The sequence below is a fragment of the Anabrus simplex genome, chromosome 4 (genome assembly GCF_040414725.1).
Source record: "Anabrus simplex isolate iqAnaSimp1 chromosome 4, ASM4041472v1, whole genome shotgun sequence".
Classification (NCBI taxonomy): domain Eukaryota; kingdom Metazoa; phylum Arthropoda; class Insecta; order Orthoptera; family Tettigoniidae; genus Anabrus; species Anabrus simplex.
This window is the reverse complement of record NC_090268.1, coordinates 351340175-351353113: the sequence shown is the minus strand read 5'-3', so window position 1 is coordinate 351353113 and position 12939 is coordinate 351340175. Positions and strand designations below refer to the sequence as shown.

The window sequence follows — 12939 nt, the reverse complement described above, 5'->3', positions numbered from 1 at the left end:
TAGCCCCTTTCTTTCCTCTTCCTTGTCTATCAATTCCAAACTTCCCACCCCCACCCCCTCATAAGGCCCCCTGTTCAGTATAGCAGGAGAGGCCGCCTGGGAGAGCTACTTGTCCTCTTCTCCTGTTGTATCCCCGGACCCAAAGTCTCACACTCTAGGACACTGCCCTTGCGGAGGTAGGGGTGGGATCCCTCGGTTAGTCCGAAGGAAAAAAACCAACCCTGGACGGTAAACGGAGCAAGAAAGAAAGAAGAAAAGAAAGACTTTACATAAATAATAATTAATTCGGGTGGTTATTTCTTGCCTAGGGCAGGCCTTGTAAGGCAGACCCTCTGGCGAGGCATTTCCCGTGTAAGAAAAACCATTTTGAAAATTAAAATATCTCGACCTAGCCGGAAATCAAACCTGGGGCTGAAAGGACCAAGGGCCAAGATGCGGACCATTGAGCTATGGAAGGATACTGTCAAAGGTTGGTAGTTGTTCCAGTCCTACAAGGTCATATTTCCGGTGTCTTTGCATTATTATTGTCTTATAGGATTTACGTCACACAGGTCTTCTGGCGACAATGGGGTAGGAAAGGGCTAAGACTGGGGAAAAACCGACCGTGCCCTTAATTAAGGTACAGCCCCGTCATTTTCTCCTATGAACACGGGAAACCATGAAACACCATCTTCAGGGCTTCCGAATGCAAGTTCACTCTAGGTAGAACAACGAACCTGTGGCCCATATAGCACATCACGTAGTAATTGTGATGACTTCTTGGCAGAGCTGGTAATCGAGCCGAGTACCCCTAGGCTGAGGAGCCTACACATAGGAGATGCCTTAAAGTGCTCAGATCAGGATTGAAATTCTTGAATAAGCTAGGATTCAAACCCAGTGCATCAAGGTAAGAGAATGGGATATGTATATCATGGGGATGGCCTCGCTCAATCATAGTCTCCATTGACTACAGACAATCAAAGTAATGTAGACTTCATTAGGACAAACACACAATATAATATAAGTGTATGGATCTAATTTCTTAAGCGTGTTTTATCTTTAGCTATTCGTAGCTGTTACTACCTACATCTGCTCCAATCGGTTCGACATTTCAATGTCTTCACTGTTGCCTTCATAAGTCATGCGTGTCTCAAGATGATGTGCGAGTATACGTACGAGTATATGTGTGCCCGTTTCAAGGTGACGAGGTCCAATTTCAGTGTTAATTCACTTTTAGGTTACAGACTGATGAGATGGCGCATGGCTTTTAGTGCCAGATGCAGGTCTTTCGATTTGATTCCCGTAGACGACCTGCGCGCCGTGATGAGGATGAAATGATGATGAAGTCGACACATACTCCCAGCCCACCCCCAGCCAGCGGAATTAACCAATTATGGTTCAAATTCTCGACCCTGCCTCCAATCGAACCCGGGACCCCTGTGATCAAAGGCCAACACGCTAACTATTTAGCCATGGAGCCGGGCTACAGACTGATGATTGATATTTACACAAAACCATTCCTCTCTTCATTAGTACGGCCCATGATAATGCGGATTAATAAAGTCAAAGCCTTCTGCTGTTACGAACCATAGAGGAATGGATGAGCAATGCTTCCACTTCTCATAACCACGTCTCTAAATTAGATAAAGTAGTTGACACAAGCCTGGCCGTCTTAGACCCCGCGAATTAACAAGGTACTGTCCAGCTGGATGGCGAAATGATAAGCGTGCTGGCATTTTGTCCAATTCGATTTCCAACCAGGTCGTGTATTTTAAGTTTCATCAGTTAATTCCTGTGGTTCGGGATGTTTGTGCTGTCTTTATCATTAGAATTCGTCTTTGGTAGTGTCCCATACTCATAGACGTGCACGTCGCTTATACGGCGACAACTCGGGAGACCTGCGCCTGAGAGGGGGGTGTGTAGCCTCTTTGGAGACATCACGCCATTATTATTATTATTATTATTATTATTATTATTATTATTATTATTATTATTATTATTATTATTATTTATAATTTTGTATAATTTTTCTTTTAGCCAGGATCAAGGATTTCTCCAGAAGTACAAACCTCATTTCTATATTTCTTGACATTTGGGATTCGAACCTACGTCATTTCAGGTGGTGTAGGCTATATTATTCACTTCACACATTTGTCACATCCAAATATTTATACTTAAATACGATTTTTTTTTTGCTAGCTGCTTTACGTCGCATCGACACAGATAGGTCTTATGGCGACGATGGGAGAGGAAAGGCCTAGGAATGGGAAGGAAGCGGCCGTGGCCTTAATTAAGGTACAGCCCCAGCATTTGCCTGGTGTGAAAATGGGAAACCACGGAAAACCATCTTTAGGGCTGCCAACAGTGGGGTTCGAATCCGCTATCTCCCGGATGCGAGCTCACAGCTGCGCGCTCACAGCTGCGCGCTCCTATCCGCACGGCATGAAATATTTCTCCTAAGGAAGTCGATGAATATTGTTACGTGGGTAGGAAAATAACTAACGATAGCAGAAGTAAGGAAGACATCAACTGTGGACTAGCACAATCAAGGAACGCCTTTCCTGATAATAATAATAATGTTATTTGTTTTACGTCCCACTTACTACTTTTTAAGGTCTTCGGAGACGCCGAGGTGCCGGAATTTAGTCCCACAGGAGTTCTTTTACGTGCCAGTAAATCTACCGACACGAGGCTGTCGTATTTGAGCACCTTCAAATACCACCGGACTGAGCCAGGATCGAACCTGCCAAGTTGGGTTTAGAAGCCCAGCGCCTTAATCATCTGAGCCACTCAGTCCGGCACGCCTTTCCTAAGAAAGGAAATCTGCTCTCTTCGAACATTAACATAGGAATTAGAAAGACGCTTTTGAAGACTTTCGTCTGGAGCGTGGTATTGTATGGAAGCGAAACATGGTCTATAAATAGCTCAGAGAGAAAGAGAATAGAAGCTTTTGAAATGTGGTGTTACAAAAGAATGCTGAAAGTGAAATGGGTAGATGGAATTAGGAATGGAAAGATACTGAATCGAGTTGGTGAGAGAAGATCGATTGGAATATATTTGAAGAGAAGAAGGAATAGAATTATAGAACACATCAAAAAAATGCCTAGTTCAATTGTTTTATGAAGGAAGTGTAAGGCTGTAAGAATGGTAGAGGTAGACAAGACAAACAGATTGGAATAAATGTACGAGTTAGTAATTACGCATAAATTAAGAGATTAACGCAGGATAGGGTGGAATGGAAAGCTGCATCTAACCCGCTATGGACTGATAACACAAACAAAAAGATCGTAAACATCTGGCTCCACAGTTGGATAGTCAGCGTTCAAATACTCAAGGTCCCGTGGCAATTATCACAATGTTAACAGACTTAATAATTTATAAGCGTACTTGCTGTTGCTGTCCGCCTCTGTGGTGTAGTGGTTAGCGTGATTAGCTGCCACCCCCGGAGGCCCGGGTTCGATTCCCGGCTCTGCCACGAAATTTGAAAAGTGGTACGAGGGCTGGAACGGGGTCCACTCAGCCTCGGGAGGTGGGTTCGATTCCCACCTCAGCCATCCTGGAAGTGGTTTTCCGTGGTTACCCACTTCTCCTCCAGGCGAATGCCGGGATGGTACCTAACTTAAGGCCACGGCCGCTTCCTTCCCTCTTCCTTGCCTATCCCTTCCAATCTTCCCATCCCTCCACAAGGCCCCTGTTCAGCATAGCAGGTGAGGCCGCCTAGGCGAGGTACTGGTCATACTCCCCAGTTGTATCCCCCGACCAAGAGTCTGAAGCTCCAGGACACTGCCCTTGAGGCGGTAGAGGTGGGATCCTTCGCTAAGTCCGAGGGAAAAACCGAACCTGGAGGGTAAACAGATGATGATGATGATGATGACTTGCTGTTGCTTAATAATCATGTTATTGTTTTTACGTCCCACTAATTTTACGGGTTTCGAAGACGCCGAAATGCCATAATTTATGCCTCAGGAGTTCTATTCGTGCCAATCAATCTACCAGCATGAGGCTGACGCATTTGTGCACCTCCAAATACCATCGGACTAAGCCAGGATCTAACCCGCCAACTTGAACCTAGAAGGCCAGCGGTCTACTGTCTGAGCTACTCAAACCGACTTGCTTTTGTTTTAATTTGCAGATGAACGCCTAAAGAATTTTTGTGACATTTACAAAGAAGCAAGCAAAGCCAAGGCGCCTCCGCACAAGCTATGAGGTGTGGAAGGTAAAGTCTTCACTGTCAAAACCTCGGGACCAGGTAGGATAGACTGGTTAGTTCTGCGCCTGGTCACCTTCCGCACCAAGAATTAACCTGGTACTCATTTTATTTGCGAGATGAGTGACCCTCAGTGCCAGGTGTGTTTCCAATAGTGGAAATCTCGTTTCTAAATTTTTCACCTTCCTCACAGGGAATCCGATGTCTTTCCGCTCACGCCTTTACCGCCTCGATTAGGCAACCCCCCGTTCACAAAGAAGTTCATAACGTGTTATCAAGTGATAACACAAGGTAGATATACGTTAGTTCTTTTCGGAACAAAATGATGAGGCTATGCAAGAGATCCAGCCATCAGGGCTTTCAAGTTGCTCTACGTCGCACCGACACAGGTAGGTCTTAATGGGACGATGGGACAGGAAGGGCTAGGAATGGGAAGGGAGAGACCGTGGCCTTAATTAAGGTTAGCTCCAGCATTTGCCTGGTATAAAAATGGGAAACCACGGAAATCCATCTTCAGAGTTGCCGACAGTTGGGTTCGAACCTACTATCTCGCGAATACTGGATACTGGCCACACTTAAGCGACTGCAGCTATCGAGCTCGGTACCATCAAGTCTGAACATCACAAAAATCAAAGGGAAGAATGAATTACGACTGTTTCCTTCTGTAAGTGTACGTGACATATAAGGGAGATAGAAATAATTGGAAAGAAGTTACGAGCAGGTAGTCTTGAGCAGCTCTCTTTACGAAGTTCTGGAAGCAGTTTATCTTAATGACGAACATAATAAAAGACGTTATAATAGCTGCCATTTGCGAGCCACAGGGAATTTAAAGAGCCTATCTCTAAAGCCAAATAACATACTCCATAATAATCTTAAAATGACTAGCAACTTATCTGAAAACTAAACACGTGATCAAGAACGCTATGAAAGTTCCTTGAACTGTCAAGTAAACTACTGCCCAGTTAAATGGTCTGCACGAATATTAGGGATTCAATCCCATATCACTGTCATCTAGCGTAACAAAGAATTTCCGACGCCTTAGTAATTGAAGAGACATCGAACAAATAATAATAATAATAATAATAATAATAATAATAATAATAATAATAATAATAATAATAATAATAATAATAAGAAACGTAACTCTTGGATGATCATTTGATCATATGCACATGATTTTTTCTTAACCAGGGGTGAACATGACGAGACTTTATGATACTTTGGTTGTCAACCTATGTTATTATTATTATTATTATTATTATTATTATTATTATTATTATTATTATTATTATTATTAAATGACCGACTTGAGGAGACTGGGGTGTTATCATGATGGCTTCGTCAGCCGTATTCGTTTGTTCCATTCACTGACCGGACTTACTGTCTCTCAAAATCACGATAGCTTCTCACTTAACCTCTCGAGGCTGAGCGAATCTTAGATCAAGATTATAATAGTGCAGTGAGTTAGAGATTGAACCTGGTTCCTTTAGGTAAGGGGGAGAGGGACGTTACAGCTACATCACTAGGTTGGCAATGAATTACTACAAAAACTAAAATTAGACTGCTAGCTTTCTAATTCGAATTATATAAACATATTTACACCTAATCTTTACATTATTTTTGTGAAGTTTTGGTAGCTGGTAAAATCAGGAAGTTGAAGTTGTTCAACAATACATAACACTAGCCTGAAACACCCCGTGGTGTAGGGACAGCGTGCATGCCTCTCACCCGGCGGCCCCGGGTTCGATTCCGGGCCAGGTCAGGGACTTTTCTCTCGACCTGAGGGCTGGTTCGAGGTCCACTCAACCTACTTGATTAAAATGGAGGAGCTATCTGATGGTGGGATGGTGGCCCCTGTCTCGAAAACCCAGAATAACTGCCGAGAGGATGCGTCGTGCTTACCACACGACTCCTCGAAATCTGCAGACCTTCGGGATGAGCAGCGGTCGCTGGGCAGGCCAAGGCCTTTTCAAGGGCGTTAAGTGGCGTGGGGTTTAGTTTAGTTTAGCCTGTAACAATTTCCTGGTTTTGGTAAAAACAGGTGGTTCATATGGAAAACGATGTCTTGATTTCGAAAACACCAACCGGTTTGCCATAACAAGTGCAGATTTTATGTAATTAGATATTTAAAGAAATTCGAATTCATTTCATCATGCTTCGAACTTTTTTACGGCATGAAAATTACTGAACAACGCTAATATTAGTGAGTAGAATTCAGTCACGCCGCCTCTGTGGTGTAGTGGTCAGTGTGAATAGCTGCCACCCCCGGAGGCCCGTGTTCGATTCCCGGATCTGCCACGAAATTTTGAAAAGAGGTACGACGGCTGGAACGGGGTCCACTCAGCCTCGGGAGGTCAACTGAGTAGAGGTGGGTTCGATTCCCACCTCAGCCATCCTGGAAGTGGTTCTCCGTGGTTTCCCACTTCTCCTCCAGGCAAATGCCGGGATGGTACCTAACTTAAAGCCACGATCGCTTCCTTTCCTCTTCCTTGTCTATCCCTTCTAAACTTCCCATCCTCCCGCAAGGCCCCTGTTCAGCATAGCATGTGAGGCCGCCTGGGCGAGGTACTGGTCATCCTCCCCATTTGTATCTCCCTACCCAATGTCTCACGCTCCAGTACACTGCCCTTGAGGTGGTAGAGGTGGGATACCTCGCTGAGTCCGAGGGAAAAACCAAGCCTGGAGTGTAAGCAGATTAAGAAAGAAGAAAGAAAAAAAGAAAGAATTCAGTTAAAAAACAAATGATCACGTACCGTTTACCAAGATATCAATAAAAAAGAGAAATCCTAAAATTCTTATATTATGAAAATTTACGGGAATATAAAAACAATTTTATAGATTGCAAAAAATGCCAGTCGTAACAATTGTTAGAATACATAATATTATGACTCACTATCTGAAGAAAAAAGACTACTATAAGGATTAGACACCCCTAGCATCTCTAGGTGAAAATAAAATACAACCCCAGTGTTATTCCTACAATCACCTTTAATACTTAAGACCTGAGAATAAAGTTTATTTTTGCTGGCAAGTCATTTACGGTCACCCATTAAATCATTTTCTTGCAAATCTTTAAGGAGTCTCAAAATTGATTGAAATGTGATCAAAATCGTGACAGTAAAATAAATAATAAAGCTGTTGTGCAAAATCCTAACGTAATACGGGAAAATGGAAAGCATATCTGAACTCAGCACACCTAAGTTAGGTAAGATCACCTGTTAAACCTTTCGCCGGAGTTATAAACATATTATTTTGCAGGCTTATGAATCATTCTTCGGAAAAAAATGTATATAGGATTATGAAAATTAATAACAGATGGACTCACCCTGCACGGTGTTTCGTATAAGGTTCCAAATTTCGCGCGATGTCGCTGGATATCCTCGTGACGGTAGTACCAACAACGCCTGCCAGGTGACTTGCGGAAGCGCTGGAAGAAGAATACGCCCGGATCCTGTAACCGTATTGTTGCTGCTGCTGCTGCTGCTGCTGCTGTTCTTGATGTTGTTGATGATGGCGAAGATGCTGGTGCTCATGCTGATGATGTTGCCGGCAAGAAACAGTCGCCAGAAAGAGCAACATAGAATATGTAACGAAACGTAAAGAAATCATATTTCACTATCTGTTATATCTCTATATTTTTGTAACTCAAATCAAACTTCCGTTGCAGTCAGAAATGTTCAGTTTTTAAAAATAAATAGTGTCAAGCTATCACTAAAAAATGTTTTCTATTCAATTTTAAATTGAAATTTTTAAAAATTTCTAGTCTGAAGTAAAAATTTGTTATTTAGCTCGCTTAAGACAGTGATTTCCAAAAAATGCTGTTTTTTCAATAAAATGTCTTGAGTTTTGTTTACAAGAAAACGGAATCAGAAATGCGTTCCTAAAATGGCACAAACATAATATATATGCACACAACGTTCATAAACGCCACTCAGTTCAACTGTGTATTAAGGCGCGACAATTGAATACATTCCGGAGACAGGTGTCATTGGCAAAGGTAAGACGATGCGCTGCGATGAGCACGCAGGGACTCGAGAGGTTAGCCTGCGAGTGGAATCAAGCACGTCACATGTATACGCACCCGGGCCGGCTCATGTCTGGCTGCCTGGCTCGCTAGCACTTGGAGAACTTGATTTTACCAAGACTTGAAGAGCTCTCCACGTGATGGCACCACTATAGCCTTCCTCGCTGGAAGCAACACAACATCTTACACATAAACTTGTTCTTCAGCAGCAGCAGCAGCCTCCAGCCCATCTCACACACGATCATTAGCTGCCTGCCTCCTTGCCTACACACTGTGCGCGTGTGAATGGGATGCCGGACCTGCTCATAATAAAAATAAAAAGGAAGACAAGCCGAACCGATAGAAAGGAAGTAAATATCTCAAAGACCATTTCATAACATTCCTCCCGGTGTTCACTATCGGTAAGACACGGATGGTGTCTAAGCGCGGACCGAGGAACGTAACTCTTGGATGATCATTTGATCATATGCACATGATTTTTTTCTTAACCAGGGGTGAACATGACGAGACTTTATGATACTTTGGTTGTCAACCTATGTTCATAAAACCCGAATGACTTTTTTAATATTTTCTGAAATTACATGACGATTGAAAATAGTACAATTAAAGAACAGAAGTCACAAAAGAATATTCTTCGGTTCATTAATGTCTTTGATGTCCTGTGTAACTCACGTTATTACACTAACAGAGAGTTCTTTCACAAAGAAAAAATCCACAGGCAAGCAACTCAATGTTGAAAAAATCTAGGGATATGAGCTACGAAATTTAGGTACATAAAATAAAATAAAGTATGAGAAAATTTTCTTTATTTATTCCTAAAAATTACAATCCTTTCCTTAATCATTGTTATCCGGTTGATTATGTTAGCCGTTTGCCTTTTTCTACTACTACGAGCGCTAATGTGAGTCAAAGCATTGTTTCACTTTAGCACCACTATGAGCTCTAATGTGATTTAATGCATTGTTTCACTTAAGCACCACTATGAGCTCTAATGTGAGTCAATGCATTGTTTCACTTAAGCACCACTATGAACTCTAATGTGAGTCAATGCATTGTTTCACTTAAGCACCACTATGAGCGCTAATGTGAGTCAATGCATTGTTTCACTTAAGCACCACTATGAACTCTAATGTGAGTCAATGCATTGTTTCACTTAAGCACCACTATGAGCTCTAATGTGAGTCAATGCAGAGTTTCACTTAAGCACCACTACGAGCGCTAATGTGAGTCAATACAGAGTTTCACTTAAGCACCAGTATGAGCGCTAATGTGAGTCAATGCAGAGTTTCACTTAAGCACCACTATGAGCTCTAATGTGAGTCAATGCATTGTTTCACTTAAGCACCACTATGAGCTCTAATGTGAGTCAATGCATTGTTTCACTTAAGCACCACTATGAGCTCTAATGTGAGTCAATGCAGAGTTTCACTTAAGCACCACTATGAGCTCTAATGTGAGTCAATGCAGAGTTTCACTTAAGCACCACTATGAGCTCTAATGTGAGTCAATGCAGAGTTTCACTTAAGCACCACTATGAGCTCTAATGTGAGTCAATGCAGAGTTTCACTTAAGCACCACTATGAGCTCTAATGTGAGTCAATGCAGAGTTTCACTTAAGCACCACTATGAGCGCTAATGTGAGTCAATGCGTTGTTTCACTTAAGCACCACTATGAACGCTAATGTGAGTCAAAGCATTGTTTCACTCAAGCACCACTATGAGCTCTAATGTGAGTCAATGCATTGTTTCACTTAAGCACCACTATGAGCTCTAATGTGAGTCAATGCATTGTTTCACTTAAGCACCGCTATGAGCTCTAATGTGAGTCAATGCAGAGTTTCACTTAAGCACTACTACGAGCGCTAATGTGAGTCAATGCATTGTTTCACTTAAGCACCACTATGAGCGCTAATGTGAGTCAATGCAGAGTTTCACTTAAACCCTTATAACTATATTCGGTGTGGACATTTTTAAAAAAATCATAAAATGCATGAGGGTACTGAACCATGGAAGCAATTACAGAAAGAACTATGTAAATAAGTTCATTTGGCTAGGCTTTGAATAAAAAAGAAAACAAGTAATGAAACAAGCGATTTTAGGCAGTTTTTCCGAAAATGCATTTACGGCGGAAGTTTTTGCGATTTTTTTAGTTTGATAGAGCTATTCAAGACTCACAATTCGTCAGAAAGAGTAACATAGAATATAGCACGAAACTTGAAGAAATCCTATTTCACTGTCTGTTATATTTATAATATTTTGTAACTCAAAGCAAATTTCCGCTGCAGTCAGAAATGATGTTTTAAAAATATATGAAAATAATGTTATCGATAACAAAGAAATGCCATTCATAACAATTGTTAAAATACATAATATTATGACTTACAATCTGTAAAAAAAACTACTGGGGGATAAGACACCCCTAGTACTTCTAGGTGAAACTAAAGTACTAACCCAGTGTTATATTATATTAGATGCTTTATATACTGTAAGAAAACCGGTCTCCGGCACTCTGGAACAAGCGATTTTAGGCAGTCTTTCCGGAAATGCATTCAGGCCGGAAGTTATTTGTGATTTCTTTTAGTTTGCGGCACATTTGAGGGAATTGCTTAATTTTACGTAGTATGGAGTTCCCTAGTTTCTCTGCTAAGAAATGTTTACGTACAACATTTAAACAGTAATGTATAAATCATTGGCGCTTTGAACTTCTCTAACATTGTTTTTCCTTTCTATTCGGATTCCATGGAGAAAAAAGAAGATAATAATGCATTAGCCACATGTAACACTTCCTAAAATTGATAAAAGTTCATGCCAAACACTGATTGAAGTGAAACACTGTTTTGCTAATTTTCTATCTTCCATTACGAATGTATTGGAGCCTAATTGCTACTTTGTTAGCAACATCTTCTAGAGTATTTATTTATAACATTTTGTTACAAGTTCGAATATAGACATTATTTACAAATATTACATTTGCTTGTTAAATCTTCAGCCCGGATCCTAAAATTGCTCTGCTTAAGGAGTTCACTTATAGGGAAACCGAAAAATGCTGATGGTTGTGCTATAATTAGACATACAAGGCATAATGAGGAATGAGTTTGTTTCCCATTACTTTCCTCACTGAGCTAGTGATTGCTATTGCAGCACGACTGGCCAATGAGTAGTACGTAATGTAACACCCAAGTGCACTAGTCGTGATCCGAATATCATTACTGAGCACTAACCCTTACCTCATCAGCCTTCACGCTGGCGGTGATGATTATTATTTAAAAGGGAAGTACAATTGGACAGCGATTCACTCTTAACACCAATAATGGAAGAGTTCCGACACTTCGATGGGTGAAAATATCGACAAAAGGAAGAGAAGGGCCACTGACGGCATGAAAATGAAAGGTCCCCGAGGCCTTGCAAACCGAATACCGTCGAGCTCGGAAGAGAACAAGCTTTTACAAAGGAAGGTTGGTTGAGAAGTATGAAACTAAGAAGTCTGGCACAAGCGTAAACAATGTCAGACTCATGTAGGGGAACCCCTATAATCATATTTCCCAGCTTTTACTTCTACAAGCCTTAACTTGAAATCAACCAAGTACGTAAAAAAGAAAGAAAGAAAGAAAGAAAGAAAGAAAGAAAGAAAGAAAGAAAGAAAGAAAGAAAGAAAGAAAGAAAGAAAGAAAATAATTAATTAAAGAAACAAAGTGAACAAATGAACAATTTTGTAGTTTTCTGTGACATATGAAATCGTCCTCCAAATGTATGTGTAATCCGAAGGAGATGGGGGTAATATTTCATTCTGAAAATAACAACATGCACCGAATGGAATTCGAAACGTGACTGCCTCAGTCATTGTAGTTGTAGTGATTATTGTTTTATGAGCAAGTACTACTGGACAACCACCCTTTAAGCGTCGGTGAGTAACCAGAGAGTATTTCACTCAGCTGTCACGGCCCAAAACATGCTCTAATCATCGTCACTAACATCTCTTTCAGCTTTTCCTGCCCTCGATGACTGAGTTCCTTATCCTCCAAGATAAACTTTCCTACTCTTTTCGCCTCACATGACCCCACCACCGAATAGATTTAATACTCATAGCTTCATCTATTAAATTCTTTTCCTAATTAGCCTTGACCTCTTCTCGAAATTACAAAATATAAGATTTTAGTCATTATAATTTGTGTGTTTTTTGGTAATGATGCTTTGAAATACTTTTAAATGTATTGTTTTGTTTAAATGTTTTTCAAATCTGAACTACAGTTAGGAACCATTATGTTACATTCCAGAGACATTAAATCGCCACCCCAGGTCAAAAAATGACAGCGTATGTTTCCTGTTTATAAAAACGTCATCGTAACCACACTTTCCTTCCCATACGCAGACATATAACTCTCAATAATGTAGTCTTACGAACATAATTCGCAAAAAATTACTGGTTAAAAAAGTTGTTAGGCCGGGCAGAGTGGCTCAGACGGTTGATACACTGGCCTTCCGACCCCAGCTTGGCAGGTTTGATCCTGGCTCAATCTGTTGGTATTTGAAGGTGCTCAAATACGTCAGCCTAATTTCGGTAGATTTACCGGCACGTAGAAGAACTCTTGCGGGACTAAAGTCCGGCACCTCGGCGTCACCAAATACAGTAAAAGTAGTTGGTACAATGTAAAGCTAACATTATTATTGTACCGGGCGGTACACCTCTACGACGCAAGTTCAAATCTTGCGCCAATTGAAACTTCTCTAC

The 12939-nt window shown here is 41.2% G+C and overlaps 1 protein-coding gene across 1 annotated transcript in view; it reads right to left on the bottom strand.

The window, feature by feature from the left end:
- The window catches only part of slow (slowdown), a 665232-nt gene extending 656794 nt beyond the window's left edge, over positions 1-8438 (bottom strand). The window contains exon 1 of the mRNA XM_067146546.2: positions 7512-8438. Within this exon, the coding sequence (XP_067002647.2) occupies positions 7512-7795 (284 nt within the window). The 5' untranslated portion in view covers positions 7796-8438. The remainder of the gene's footprint in view (positions 1-7511) is intronic.
- Positions 8439-12939: the final 4501 nt, after the last annotated feature.